The 15,343-nt window shown below is 37.4% G+C and overlaps 1 protein-coding gene across 1 annotated transcript in view; it reads left to right on the plus strand.

Annotated features, from left to right (window-relative positions):
- The first annotated feature begins 2,843 nt into the window (after positions 1 to 2,843).
- LUC7L3 (LUC7 like 3 pre-mRNA splicing factor) overlaps positions 2,844 to 15,343 on the plus strand; it is a 15,603-nt gene continuing 3,103 nt past the window's right edge. Inside the window, 9 exon segments of the mRNA XM_031059933.1 lie at positions 2,844 to 2,900; positions 5,276 to 5,342; positions 6,344 to 6,383; positions 6,647 to 6,791; positions 7,804 to 7,878; positions 7,968 to 8,072; positions 9,955 to 10,116; positions 10,538 to 10,839; positions 11,354 to 11,496. Of these exon segments, the coding sequence (XP_030915793.1) occupies positions 2,844 to 2,900; positions 5,276 to 5,342; positions 6,344 to 6,383; positions 6,647 to 6,791; positions 7,804 to 7,878; positions 7,968 to 8,072; positions 9,955 to 10,116; positions 10,538 to 10,839; positions 11,354 to 11,496 (1,096 nt within the window).

A 15,343-nucleotide genomic window follows, 5' to 3' on the forward strand; every position in this document is an offset into this window, starting at 1 on the left:
ACATCAGGAAGAAATCATGAGTTCAGGAAGTTTTCATGACCCTGTTTATGTGTTTCTAGACTTACTTTATTAAGAAAATAATTCAATTGGGTGTTCGGTTAGATAATTTCCTTTGATTGTGAATGTAAAATAAGGAGGAGTTAGATGAAATACATGGAATACAAGGTGAATGGCTTGAGCCATATTGGCCCAGGTAGAACAGATAAGGTGATTGGTTTGGTTTATTCGTTAAGGTGAGAAAGACTTCTTTGTTGGTTTTTGTTTTCCCCATCATTCGCTTTTAGTAAGTTCAGATTACCTTCTTCATCTTCAATTGAACAAATCACAGAGTGTTTTCAGTTTTTCTTTTTGCTTACAGCTTCAGGCTGAAGAGTTTGACTATAACCAAATGACTCAGTCTCTAAGCTGTTCAGTTTTGTTGGTTTAGAAACAGGGCCTTGTCTCTCTTTCTCAGTCCTCTGACAGTTCAGAAGGCAAGCACTGTCCTGTGTCTGAGAGCAGTGGGAAAGTTACAGGCTTAGGGTTGAGCCTTCAGTCCTGCAAGATCTGCTGCTGTTTGCTCTGCTTCTGCTTTTATATATGATTAAATACAACCCTTCTGCAAGGAATGTTTTCCTAGATTCCTTATAGTCAGCTGATGAGGTCATAAACCCTAACAATTACTGCTGTTAAACACATGTCTCAGTTTGACTTTTTTTTGTCACCTAAAGATTAAATTTGCAATGCCGACATGTTTTAAAAGACAGGAAATGCAGATAAGGTTCAAATGGTAACATTAATTCCTCTGCCTGCTGTCCTGCTTTTCAGGTGAAATACATCTGCTAATGTAATTTCTTTTGAGATTAGACATTGATCAACATGCAACCTGCTCAATGCCAGCATGTTGTATTGATGCCATAGTGTAGGATTTTGTGTCACATTTCATCAGTTTTGAACGTGGAAGATTACCGAAAAGCTCATCTGTGTTTTGCTTATTCTTTGGAGATTGCATCCATGTGGCTATCAGAAACTGGAAGGTGCAGTGGAATACAAGATGGAAGTGGAAAGTGTGGAAGCAGAGGGTGTGGTGTGATAGCTCAGTGTGTGATTTATTTGCAGTGCCAATGAAACATATAGATCATATATTATAAAAGTTTTTGTAGAGCTTAAGTTCTTACTATAAAACTTTGACATGATTAAAGCTTTTAATCTTTAAAAATTGGAATTCCACTTGTGGTATATTTCAGTATGATGGCATGTCTTTAGGTGATCAGTCCTGGTTTTGGCAAAAAGGCTTTGTGTGCAGGAAGAAATTATTAGTATCGTGTATTTTAGTCTTTCTGCTTACTATCATATCTGTAGACAAAGTATATTTCTTTATTGATTCACACCTTCCTGCTTTAATATGCCACTTGCTTGCACAAAGCAAGGGAAAAGTTCTTACAGAAACAGCGGTTGCATAAGAATTCTGAGGCTGTTCTGTAGTACAAGACACACCGCATGGGCTGCCCGTGCTCCTGTAAGGTTTGAAATTTTGATGCTTCTTCAAGGCAAACTCAGGATTTTCAGAAAGTGGAGAGGGATGAAGAGCTGTTAGAGACAAACAACTGTGAGCAATCACCTCTGATCATGCAGTTTCTCAAAATGTTGCTTTGTATTCAGAGTATGATGGCATGATTTTAGCTATTTATGATGTGTTGTGCTTTTACTTTCATAATGCCAGCAACCTAAATTGCTTTGTATCTAGGTAGAATTTAAGGACTTAATCCTCCAGGGATGGAGGGAGAGGACTTAACCTTTCATTACTAATACTCTTCCTACAACAAATAACATTTATCTTTAAGAGTGGATTCTGGAGAAGGGCTGATGTTTGTTTGGATTTGGATGGGTGGACATTGCTCTTAAAATATCTACTGCCTGTGGGCTTTAATGGATTCAAAGAACTCAACTATGAGAAGGAATTTACTAGTTTTTGATGTGTAAGCCACAGTCTGCTGGATTTTATTCTCAGCGTTTTTACTAGGAATTGTCTCTCTAAAGGAATTTGCTTTTGTAATTGTTTATTGCTGTTAGATACTTCTCCATCAGTAAATAAATTTTTTAGAAGAGACATAAATCTCTTTTTCTAAGAGAAACATGTTAGTGTAGAAGCACTAACAATATAGAGCTGTTAATAGCTTTTTTATATGGGAGAGCTTTGAACTGCTTCCCAAACTCCAGTTGCGCTTGCAGTTCTTGCTGTTACCTTTGTGGACTTAGATGTAAAGGATACTGCTTTCCCACCTCCTAGAGATTTCAGGGATTAGTGAATTTGTGATGAAGAAATGGAAGGTTCAAGCATCCTGGTTTGTTGTAGTGTCTTACGAAAGTGTGAGCACTCATGGGCTTTGAGACCCAAGCTGTCTCAAAGGCTTATCCTGCAGCAACAGTTTGACACTGACACTTGTCTGTTGCACCTTCTCGCTATCAGAGTTGGCAGAATAACTCTGCAGAAAGGAGTAAATGCTTGTTACCTGTATTGGTAGTTACGCCTACCAAACTGCCTGTTATGGAATGTGTTTTCATATTACTTGTGATTAGTGCAGCGATACTGATAAACCATGGATGAGTGATGCCAGTTGAAGCTTATCAGTCACCTCTGTTTCAGTCCTTTAATGGTTCCGTGATGCTTAAACCATTCCTTGGCCCTTAATGTTCCCACTCACCATTGATTACATAGGATTGATTAAAAGTGCAGTTGATGTTCAGCCTGGGAAGGCAGATGTTGCACTATATGAAGCTGAGCTGGAATGATACCTGCAAGATTCTGCAGAATTCCAGCAAGTTGTATTTTCCTGTTGAAGCATATGCAATTGAAGAGCATAATGGGTATGAGAGGGGAAGAAAATTGCTTCAGCCACGGTAGTCTGAACCACTCTGAAGTGAGTATTTCTCTGCAGGCTGCTTCCTAGGAGAGAATGTCAAGTAATACACTGAGTACCATCCTAGTGCTAGCATGGCAGCATCTAGAGCTGGTAGAAGAAAATTATGGCAGCTTTTTGCTCTGTGTGTGTGTGTGTTTTGTCATTATTTTGGGTTTGAGTTTTTTGGTTTGTTTGATATAGCTTGTGTTTGTTTTGGGTTTTTAATATATAAATAATTAATGCAGTGTAGGGCATGTTTAAACCTCATATTTTAAGTATTGGTTATTCCAACTTTTAGCTGTAACCAGTTCATAAAGAGAGGATTTTCCTAGTAGTGCTGTTTCGTAATAATTGTAATTCTTTCTGGTTTTATTGAGGATGGGTATTTTGTTTTGTTCATCATACTTCTAACTTTTCCTTTGCTTCTTTTGTTACTACTAGTTTCTAAACTGTTACAAGCCAGTTTTTAATTTTTTGGTTGATAGAAGATATTCTACAACCCTTTTAATTGTTTGGTGTGGTTAGACTGTCATTACTGCGCTCTCTGTGTCTTAGGAAATTGTTTAATCCTTCTCTGAAATTTTTTGGGAAATGTCTTTCCATTGATCCTTATACCTGTATGTGAGTATGAGAAAATGGAAGAAGAGAATGTATAGACGAATTACATTTCTGTGGGAAAATCCATCAGAAAAACAGAACAGAAAAATCCATCCCAGAAACTGCTCCTTTGAAGTAACTAGTAAAACAAGGGATATTGCAGCTTTCAGAGAAGAACAGATTCTGAAATCAGATTTTGTCCAATAACTTTCTCCTTCCTTCTGAGAAGAAAAAAAAAATCACTTCACATGTTTTCTTAACTATTCTTGTTAAATTGCTTCAGATAGGTACCAGTGTCCAAAGCTGGATCACGGGAGAGGTATTCAAATTACATAATAAGAGATTTGTTTGTTTGTGTTTCTTTTCCATGGTTTGTTAATAGAAAGCCTGATTGTTTCTCTGAGTAATCAGTAAAGCAGTCAGTAGAGTTTTAACTTCTGTAGGCTGATTTGCAGTCTGGCAGTTAGCTTGGAAAAATAAATCAGGCTGGTCTAATTTGATCAGTGGGTATCACAGGCCTTTTAGTGAGGTGGTGGTGTCTGGGGCTTCAGTCCTTACCCTCATTTCTTCAGATACTTCAGTCTGTATCTTGGGAGATAAGATAGTCCAAGTCTTTGTCCATAGGATATGTGAGAGGATTAGAACTAGGCTGTAATGCATTCAGAGTTATTAGATTGCCAAAGGTTAAACTGGTGTAACGTACAGGAGGTGCTCGAAGAGTGTCCAGGCTAGTTTTGGATTTACACCTTAATTAATGGCAGTCACATCTGTGGGGAGGGTCTAGTGAAAAGTAAATTATTTAAGATTATTTATTAAGTTAGGGATTAAGTATGTCTGATTCTACCCTTATGGCTGTTCTAATTGATAGACAGGAGATATTTCTGTGTTACAAACTTCAGGAACTGACCACCTTGACTAGCTAAGCTCATGCTCATAGGTGAGGGTGAATAATCTTTTTAACGAAAGCTGGTTTTATCCATCATACATTAAGTATTTATCGACTAGAGTAACAGGTTTGTGGGTTTTTGAAATTTCTGATGGTCTTTTTTTGTTACCAGAAAAAGAACCTGACTCAATAATGTAAAACCAGACTGTGCAGAAGCAAACCAAACTCTTTTTAGTTGGCAGGAAACCAGATTAAAATGAATGCCTTTTCTGCCTGAAGAGCTATATAATGTCTTGTTGACTATCATTCTTAAAATAGGGAATTGTAAAAACAGTGGTGTGGGAAAGCTTCTGGATAATTCTGTCTTTTAATTGCCATTAAAGTCCTTGGGATAGTACCAAATGTTTTAGTACAGGTGGCTCTGGTTCTCCAGGCTAGTAGCTCTGATGAAGTGAAGGCTGAACACAGAGTAGTCCCAGGAAGCAGAGGAAGCATGTTCCATGCTTCCATGCCAATTATTCTCACCTCTTGTGGCTTTTCACAGTTAAGAATTTCACTGAAACTTACTAAATAGTCCATTCTGATCTCATTCCTTTCCTTTGGAAATATTGAATATTTAATATTTATAAATTGATGACACTTTAATCTTAAATATTTAGTGGTAGAATTAAGAACTGTTACTATTGCAAGGAAAAGTAAGATTTTTGGTGTTTTGTCATCAAAGTGCACCTTGTAGCACTTACTGCTGCCAAGAAATATAAAGGGTGTGTAAAATTTCTAGAAATTTTACTATGTTCAAAGGAAAATTTGACACTAAAACTTAGTGTTTTAGTATAAAAATCATAAAATCATTACATAAAATTTTCAGTTCGAAAGGCAAAAAATGATGACTGTTTCTTTCTTCTGTCAGGTTTGCAAATACTATCTTTGTGGCTTTTGCCCAGCTGAATTATTTACAAATACCCGTTCTGATTTAGGTAAGTTTATAAGTCATGACATTTTTATTCACAGAAAAGTAATTACAGTTGAGATTTTGTTTGCAAACTATGTTTTTATTGTTAATTGCTTTGTCAAAACACTTGGATTTTTTTTTTTTTTCATTTCAAGGGTTGCCAGTGATACAGTGTGGTAAAAGTAATATTTATTCCAGATCCTACTTTGTCTAAGTGAAAAGGCTTCTTAAGAATTTTTTCTTACTATGTAAGCTAAGTTGCTGGGTGTGGGGTGCTTTTCTCCTGCTCAAGTGGCAGTTTCTAGTTTGGGTTACTCTACCTGGGCAGGGTTTTAACCTGGTTTTATGTGATATACTATCGAGCTGCTTTACCTAAAGTAAAAGACTCACTTACTGTAATAGTTATTTCTGAAGACCAGTTCTCAATTACTGGTAGTTGATGGCTACATGTAGCACACCGTTTGGAGACGTTAACCTAGCAAAACCAGACTTTTTGTCTTAGTGTTAGTTTCTAAGTCTGTTGAAGAGTTTGAGAGTCTGGGGAAGGTGAGGAATTTTAACACAGTCACCTTCATGAGCTCAGGGTACATACCTCCTAATTTACTGTGAAGATCTGTTTTAAGTAGCCAGTGTGTTGCAGAGAACCCTGGAAATTAGAAAGTGCCTGGTGGAATTTCCCTTCATGTAATTTTTCTTTTTTTGTTCTTTTTTTTTTTAAGCCCCAGGTGTTTAGGATATTACGTTGTTTGTTTGTATTTACTGATGTAAAACTCGATCTGGAAATTTTATTTTTTATCATGACTGCATATGTTGAGTCTCTTTTTTATATCGACCTAATGATGTTGGCATTCTTTTTCTTCAGTGTGTCTTTCAAGCTCCAAGCAAAGGAAGCAGAAAGGCAGAAACATAAAAGTCTTTCTGAAATGTTTATAGTTATGTTCTGTCATGATGCACAAACAAATGTTGGTGGAATATGAATACAACATTTAGGAATGCAAACTTAAGCTTTTTGTGTTGTCTTCTTAGGGCCTTGTGAAAAAATTCATGATGAAAATCTACGCAAGCAGTAAGTTTGTTGTTAGATATGTTAAAGTAAATAGAGTTTCGGGTATCTTTGCAATTTGTTAATAGCAGCCCAAACATTACGAAATACTTGCTCTTTTTATTTGGGAAAGTTTATTTAAATTTTTATTTAAATAAAATTTTACTTATTTAAATATGTAATGTTCTCTTACTGTGAGCAAGAATTTATAATACTGTGTGTCTTGTTACTTAGTTTTCATCTATTACAGATTTAAGTGAACTCTCATTTTTAAAATCTTTTCTCAGGTATGAGAAGAGCTCTCGATTTATGAAGGTGGGCTATGAGAGAGACTTCCTGCGCTATTTGCAGAGCTTGCTTGCAGAGGTGGAGCGCAGGATCCGGAGAGGCCATGCTCGTTTGGCTCTCTCACAGAACCAACAGTCTTCTGGGGTGAGTCTGCAGGAGTCATTGAGGCAGCTTTTCCTGTAGATAGGATCTTCAGGGTCTTATCTATTCAGATGAAACTTACTATTATCCAGAAGATTCCTGATGAATTAAGATTTTTTGCCTGTTAGCCAGCAGATTGGATCTGGCATTAATAGACAAGCCAAGTCACTCCAGAGTCACCAAGAGCCCTCTCTGTTATCACCGTCTCTTGTTTCCTCAGAATGAGTATCTGTTCTCTACCTGTCAGGTGTTGCCTTTACCCTGACAACCTCAGTTTACGTTCTCTCCACTAGTTGCACATTCTTCCCTCTCTGCACTAGCAAGCCATGTCTTTCCCTGTGATGGATTTGGAGCAGTGTCTGTGGCCTGTGCTGTCTGAGTTTTGTGACTGCCAGGACAGCCTTGCTCTTTCTGCTGCCCCACCTCACTGTTCTGTACAAAGTCCAGTTGCTTCAGAAGGAGCTGTGGACAGTATCAAGTTGAGACATGCCACTTGTGGAGCAGAGGTGGGAGTGCGGCAAAAAGTCTATTCTAGCAGCCTACAGAGAGGACACTGCTAACAAGTACATCTTTGAAGTGAGATACTTTTTGCATTTTACACTCAGAGTTTGAAATTTAAACCGTACAGAACCTCTAAGTCATACTCAAATGTCTGCAAAGATATGTAATAGCTGCATGGAAGTGTCAGAGTTTAAAGTTAGGACTTTTGAATACAGTTTTCTTACTTTTTATGGGCCAGGATCTTGAGCATTTTTGTTGATTTGGGAGGAATTAGTGTGACTAGACTTAACAAGGGTGGAGTAAATTGTGTCGAGCAGTGTTTTATAGTAGACTAGACTATTATTAGTAGCTTCTTGTGGGAGAAGAGGCCAGGGGAGGTTATTCCCAAAGTGTCTCTGGAATAAGAGAAGACATACATTTGTGTGTTTAAGCTATTTTAACAAAACAAAACAAAACAAAAACATACCAATGAGGAAGGAAGAAAAGCCCCAATTCACTCTTGTACTTTTTACAGGGAGCTGGACCTACCGGTAAAAACGAAGAGAAGATTCAAGTGTTAACTGACAAAATTGATGTACTGCTTCAACAGGTGAGAGGTTTTTAATCCCCATGAGAGCGATCTCTTGCTTTTGTTACTTGATCAAAAAATAAACTTTTAATGTTTTTATTGCCTTTTAGATTGAAGAGCTAGGTTCAGAAGGAAAGGTGGAAGAAGCACAAGGAATGATGAAACTTGTTGAACAGTTAAAGGAAGAGAGAGAACTGCTGAGGTCTACGACTTCAGTAAGTCATGTGTTCATAGTTCTGTGAGACATATCGAAGTTTTGTGCACAGTACATTCTAAATAACCATGTCCTTGCACTGAAGGCACGCAAGGTCTGTGCAGAATTCATTACGTAGTAACAGGACATTTGGCTGTGTTAATCCAGTGTATTGATTAGGCATTCTGTCTTGGTAGTGGGCTTCCTGCACACAAATTATGAAATTACGCACTGAGCAGTCCTGGAGGAGAGCTTTCACCTTCCTCTAGTTGAGGTCTCAGTTAAACTTTGCCCTGTAACCTCTGCAGTATAATTCTACTGTTAGAGAAACTGTCACAGAAAGGGCTTGAGTCAGGGCTGTGACTGGGCTGTGACAGGCATCTGGCTGACTCTGAGAGCTACAGAAGCCAGAGGGAATGTGTTAAGTATCAAGTTCTTGTTAATAAAAAGGAGCTTAAGTTTAAAGATTTTATTTTGGCGTTTAATGAAATGCTCAAATTGAGATTCTTGTTTTAAGAGTTCAGTTTGAATTCTTAAATTCAGGTATGTCTGTACCATATTTTAAGAGCTCTTGTTGCTCTGTGCAACATTGAAGAGCTCTTCATTACAATTTATTGAAACAATGGCTGAAAGGATTAAAAGTTTGAAAATTTTGTTGTTGGTTTTGTTTATAATTAAGATGTCTTGTTTTTGTTAAAATCCTGATAATTCTAGTAGAAATGCTTTCATAGCAAAAATTATTTAAAAGGTGTAATAGTTTTGAGGCGGTTAATTTGAACTTTGTCTTGTTAACATGTTCTTGGGTGTGATATGGTTTGATGTTTTTCATTGGGACTCAATTTTTGTACTTGAAGAGATGGAAGCATACTTTTTGCTTTAAGTGACTAATTGGGAAAGGACTTTTCATTTGTTTTGCTTTAAGGTTTTTTATTAAAATAGGGATATTTTCTTTTAGTTTTGCTTCTGTGTTATTTGAAACATGCTTAAAAATTGGTGGATTGGGTTTTGTAACAGTTGTTTAAGAAATTAAAAACGTATAAAGCTTTGTTTGACTTTATTTGTGGTGTGATTTTTATTCTTTTCTTTTGTTGGTTAAGAATGTGTTTTAATGTTTGATGTGGTCTCCTAACAATTGTTTGATTTGTGGGAGAATGAAGCATATTAAAGATGTGATGAATACTTTAATTTTTTTAAATGTGGTTACTTTTTGAGATATATATGTGGGACTGTTGTTAGCTTTTACTTTTCGGGGTATACTTAATGAAGTAAAAGCTTGTAAAAATGTTGATAGGCATGTTTGTTTGTTTTTTTAAGAACTCTTAAATGTTGCACACAGCATGTTTATGTCCATGCTGTATGATTCATGAACCTGGGCTTATGTTGAAATTTCAGTGTACTTCTCATGGCACCACTTCTCAAGTGGTTTAATTTGACCACCATACTTTTAAACAGAAGCCAGTATTTTTTTTTTGTTTGTGTTTCTTGATGTAGTATTCTAGCCTTTTGATTCCTTGAGGTGTATTCCATGGTAGTTCTGCAGCTCCTAATATTTCAGTTGATGCCAAAGATACCTGAAAACTGAAAAAAAAGGCTTTAAAAGAAAAACTTAAAACTTTAATTTTTCTGATATTGCAAGGAAGCTGCAGATATGACCGTGTACATGTTAATGCAGTGAGTAATGGTTCTGTGGTTTTTCATGGGCTCCTTCCACGTGGGAATGGGCACAGGGTGGCCTCTTCTCTCCCTGTTTACTGTGATGGGGTGCAGTGCACCAAAGATAAAGCAGGCAGATGTGATTTCAACTTTCAGTAGCGGTTGGGATTTGACAACAGTAATATAGAGTTATAAACCTCTTCACTGACTAAAACTTCTCTTTTGCCGTATCAAATATTCTTCTTTTTCAGACAATTGAGAGCTTTGCAGCCCAGGAAAAACAAATGGAAGTTTGTGAAGTTTGTGGAGCCTTTTTAATTGTAGGAGATGCACAGTCCAGGGTAGATGACCACTTAATGGGAAAGCAGCACATGGGTTATGCCAAAATAAAAGCTACTGTAGAAGATTTAAAAGTAAGTATTTCCTCCGGTTATTGAAATGAAAAATGCTTGGAGGTTTCCTAACGTACATAAAAGGCAGTCCAGTGAATTTTCTCAAGAAGGTGAAACACTCCCAAGAAATGGAATCCTGCCCTGTGCTTTCACTGATGTAATTTGTTGTGACATTAGATACAAGCAAAGATGTTGGTTCAGGTTGGAATTTTTATGGCCTTTTTAAGGAAATGTAGTGTGGCCTCTGCTGTGGGAGTGACAAGCAAAAAAAGGTTCTGCAAGACAAAGGATTTTCATTTCAGGGATTTTAGGAAGTACTGTCCTTTGTTTGGAAGATAAAACAGACCTGTTTTAAAAGTTTAGGCTTTTACATTCCTCAGAATCTGTAAGCTTAAGTGTCTTGAGTACTCTTCATTTCTTCCTGTGAACTTATTTTTTTAAGGAAAAGTTACGAAAAAGAACAGAAGAACCTGACCGTGATGAAAGGTTGAAAAAAGAGAAGCTAGAACGAGAAGAGAGAGAGAAAGAGAGGGAGCGGGAAAGAGAAGAGCGGGAAAGGAAGAGACGACGTGAAGAGGAAGAAAAGGAGAAAGAGAGGGCTCGTGACAGAGAGAGACGTAAAAGGAGCCGCTCACGGAGCAGGCATTCAAGCAGGACATCTGACAGGAGGTGCAGCCGCTCACGAGACCACAAAAGGTCAAGAAGCAGAGAAAGAAGACGAAGCAGGTACCTCTGTGTCCGTGTGTCTCTTAAGTATTTTCAGGTAAATTTCCAAAAGGTAAAAATTTTGTGGGGACTTACTGTCAGCCTGAGTCACATCACTGATTTGTTAGCTTCACTTAGGTCTTTCGTCTTAAGTGAAGACACACCTTATTGGTTCTAAGGATAAGCAAGTTTTGCTGAGTGTCACTGTCTTCTCTCCATTTTTGGAAGATGAAACCGTAGTGGTGGAAGTGGCTTTATGAGGGAGCTTTCAGCAAACAAAGAATACTCCCCAAAAATACGGTTTACTTGTTTCTTCCTTCAGCTGTCTTTATTTCATGGTTATAGATACTTTAAAACTATGTAGTTAAGTGTTTCAGTAAATAAAGAGGGCATATTTCTTACGTACTGGGAAATATTGCTATACAATATGTTAAGATTTGGTTTCTGCAGGCAATCACTGTATTTTAAAGTGTTACTGTTTTACTGTTGTATATTCTGAGATAGAAAATAGCAGCTGAGATTTACGTTTTGAAATTCTCTCTGGATGTTGAAGAAGCAGAAGCCATGATAGATCAGAAAGGAAACACAGGTCTCGTAGTAGGGACAGGAGACGGTCAAAAAGCCGGGATCGAAAATCCTACAAGCACAGAAGTAAAAGCAGAGAGAGAGAACAAGACAGGAAGTCAAAAGAAAAAGGTATGTTTGTATAAGGACTGAGTTCTTAGCAAGTTCTGAAATGAATATTTTCTTAGAGTCTCAAAAGCTGTTGGCTTTTCAGTGAGTGCCTGAAAGTTCTTAGTACCAAATCAGATCTCATTCTGAGAGGTGTGTGTGTTGCTGTAAGCAGTTTGAAGGATTTTGTTCTTTCCAGTTACTGTCACTACATGTGTGTGCATACCTACACCCCAGTGTCCTTCTCTTACCTGTTGCAGTTTGCCTGCAGATGAAGTGTGCAAGGATTTTTACGTATTTTAAGACCTGTTTACCTTTAGAAAAACATAAGCCCGTAATCATCATTTTCTAAGAGTGAATGTCTTATATTCCTACTCTTAGTGGATATTTGCAATTACCCTTTGCAGGTACATGTTTTGTGGGGGGCTGGTACCTTGCTTCTCACCTGTATGACCTATTAATTTCCAACACTGTCATGTTTCCTTTATTCTTTTAACAGTGCTTTTAAGTTTTTTTCCTGATCTATAAATGCAGTTCAAGATAAATACTGCAGAATCCCTGTGATGCTCTAAATGACAATTTATGCCTTCTTCCCAGTCTCCTGCTCTTCCCCACCTTTCTCCTTTTGTTTTTTTGTTTGTTGTTTAAACGAAGTGAGTCTTGCTTTGTCAGTATTCAGGTGAGTCTGAACAGAAAGCTGTGTTAGTCTTTGAAACAGTTTTGTAGCTGTAGGTGCCATGTATCACAGCATTCGCAGTGACCAGAGGCTGAAGCTCAGAAACTTTAAGTAGGATTACAAAGAGCTACAGTGAGAACACTGTAGATTCACATTCTGTGAGAAGATACTAATTCACTGTTACTGCTAAATTTCCCCCTTTAAAAGTCTTTTGGAACTTCTATAGGAACGTAATACTTCTGGCTCTGGTGGGGAGCTGACTAATGGCCAGTCCGAAACAGCCACCCCACTTCATGGGCTGATCTTCAGTAATGGATGAAACAATTGTGTTTCTAAGGTACTTTTGAGGTTCTCTGGAATGAAAGGTGCTCTGTGCATGTGTCTGGGTTGCATAGGCCTGTCTGCTTGACCCTTCTCTGTATTTATCCAGTGGATTAGTTGCCAAAATGTTGGTGATGCTTCATGTATTTCTCTTCCCTGACTTCCTTGAACTGTTTCAATTATTCTGGTTTATAGTATGGGGCAGCTTTAGTATTGATTCTTCTCTCATTTTCCTTTGCCGTGTAAGAGAGTGAGTTTTGTTGCTTGCTCGTTGGCAGTGGAAATGATGTGCAGGCTTTAAACTCAGATTCAGTGTTGTAGCCTGTGTTTGTCCATTTGTTACTATTCTTACCGGATTTTTTTGCCTGCTTTATGAACAGATTTCTGGTACTTGGGTGAAGAATGTCCTATTCTCCTGAATGTTTATTATCTATGCATATAAATTACTGTTTTCTTATTTATTCAAATTTGGTCTGGTTTTGAGCTTTTCAGTTCTTTCATTAATCTTCCCATAAATAGAGGAGCTAGTGAACTCTCTTCAACATCTCAAATATTTTTAGTTTTAACTTGACTGATTTCCTTGCTGGCTGTTTTATTTTCTGCTTGCTACTTTCTTCCACCAGAAATGAGAACAGTGAGGTGATGCTGTAAGCTGTGGTGAAAATCCCACCTGGGAAAATCAATTACTTTTTTTTGACTGTGCCATCCTAACATTTGTAAAAGCACAAATAAGCCTTAGAACAGGACTGTAATGCTGAAGAAGTTTGTGATTTTTTCCCTTTGTTGGGAAAGTCTTCTAACAGAAAAAAAATACAAAAGAGGGAGGAAGGAAGGAGGGGAAAAACCAAACCCAGTAGTAATTACTAAGGCAACATTGAATTTCTGTACTGAAGCTGTAAGCACCATTGCATCATCATATTTGCAATGTGGCACTGTAGATAGGTGGTTAAGAATAAAGCTTTTAGAGATTCATATATTTGAAGTGTGTGGCTTTTGCACAATAGTAACTTCAAAGTTAAATCTTAACTTACTACATTGGGAATCTTGTCTTCAGAATCTACTTGTCTTTATAGCCACCACTGATCTGCACTTGTGAAAGTAAGCAGCAAAGGCTGTAACTACTCATGGTAGTGCCTTTCATCTGGAAATTTCAGACTGCTTTATAAACATGAATATTAACAAAAAAACCCCAAGGAGCAGTTTACCAAGACTTGTGTACAATTGCACATTAAATTAGTCTCACACTTAGAAAATTCAGAAGTCCTGGTTTCTTGTTCACTAAGATACCATAGAAGACGGCAACCAAGGTTATAAGAAAAAAGAAAAAGTAAAAATTGGGCACTTGCTTTGTGACACAGATTTCAGCGTCAGAGATACCTTTGCTAAAGAAAGGAGCCACCAGCCATAAACACCAGCTCAGCATTAGCTTAATATAAACCAGTAGAATACACCTACTGTTCAAGTGAACACTTCAGAGCAGATGCAGTAAATAGGGGGTTTTAATAAAACAAAAATTATTTTCCAAGTACCTTCATTTTATGAAGGGTTAATACTGGAATGGGCCTCTAGACCACTTCGGCTTGGCTTTCTGTCTTCCCTAATCTGATTCTGATACTTACATAAAAATAATTATGATCATGTTTCAATGTTAGTGATTAAACCTCAGCAAATACTACCAGAACACTTCAGTAATACTGGATATTATGTTTGATTTTCTGAACAGTAAAGTGATTCACTTTGTCATGATAAGAATTCTCACAAAACACATCTCAGTTGCCCACACAAACTCAGTCAGAAAAATGTGCATGTGTTTAATCAGGAAGCAAAGTCAGTATGAATGTGATTATACCTAATAGATCACAACTGAAATAATACATCCAGTTCCAACAGCAAACTAATTTTATATGCTTTCTCTCTTACTGATTAAAAATACAGTGGAGGAACTTAACTTCTTACAGATACTCTAGGGGTTGAAAAGTTATTGGGCTATTTGTTGAATACACTTTTTCAGTTCTGCTTGGCAAACTGGAGGTTTGGTATGGTATACCTATTTTAATACTAAAATTTTTAGAAGGGTTTGATCTTTCATACCACAGTTTTTTTTAACCTTAAACAAAATTATCCTTCTTGACCACATTCAAGACACAAACAAGACAGAACAAAACCCTGCACACTGCACATCCATAGGGCTATTAAGATCTACCATATCTACATAGGACAGAAGATAAGATTATTGGACTGACTACTAGTCCTCTGCGGGGAAACAAGACTACTATTCCTCAGTGGATCCACGTGTGCACCGGAGATACCTTTAAGACACAAAAAGAAGACTTTTTAACAAGGTTAGTTAGAGTGCAACCTACCTGTGGAGTTGCCAAATTGAGGGCAGACAGACGTAAACTGACTTAGTCCTTCAGTGAGCTGGGTGATGTTGCCATGTGCTTTCTCCAAGCACCCTGCACTGGATGTGCTGCTGCAGGTGAATCCTCACTACTGGTGGTCATTAGGCAGTTGCCTTCATTTCTCTGTGTGGGCTTTACCCTATCCTTTGGTAGTCTTATAAAACAAAGAAGTTGGAATGTTGCTGCTCTTTTAAAGCTTAATTTCTTGCTTTGTATCCTGGAATATAAAAGTGTGTTATGCCAGTCTAGGTGATAATGTTATTTTAAATAGCTTTTTCAGAGTGTTCAATCTGTGTGCTCCTGTGTCAGGGATATATCTATCTATTTATATTATTTATTTTGATTGCCCAGATAGCAGGGAATAATCAGAAAAAGAGCATGAATGTTGTTCTGTATGATGACATCTGAGAGGTTGGTTTTTTGGATTTTTTTTTTCTCTCCAGAATGTCTTTACTGAGCAAGAGTTGAATAT

The sequence above is a fragment of the Geospiza fortis genome, unplaced genomic scaffold (genome assembly GCF_000277835.1).
Source record: "Geospiza fortis unplaced genomic scaffold, GeoFor_1.0 scaffold244, whole genome shotgun sequence".
Lineage (NCBI taxonomy): Eukaryota > Metazoa > Chordata > Aves > Passeriformes > Thraupidae > Geospiza > Geospiza fortis.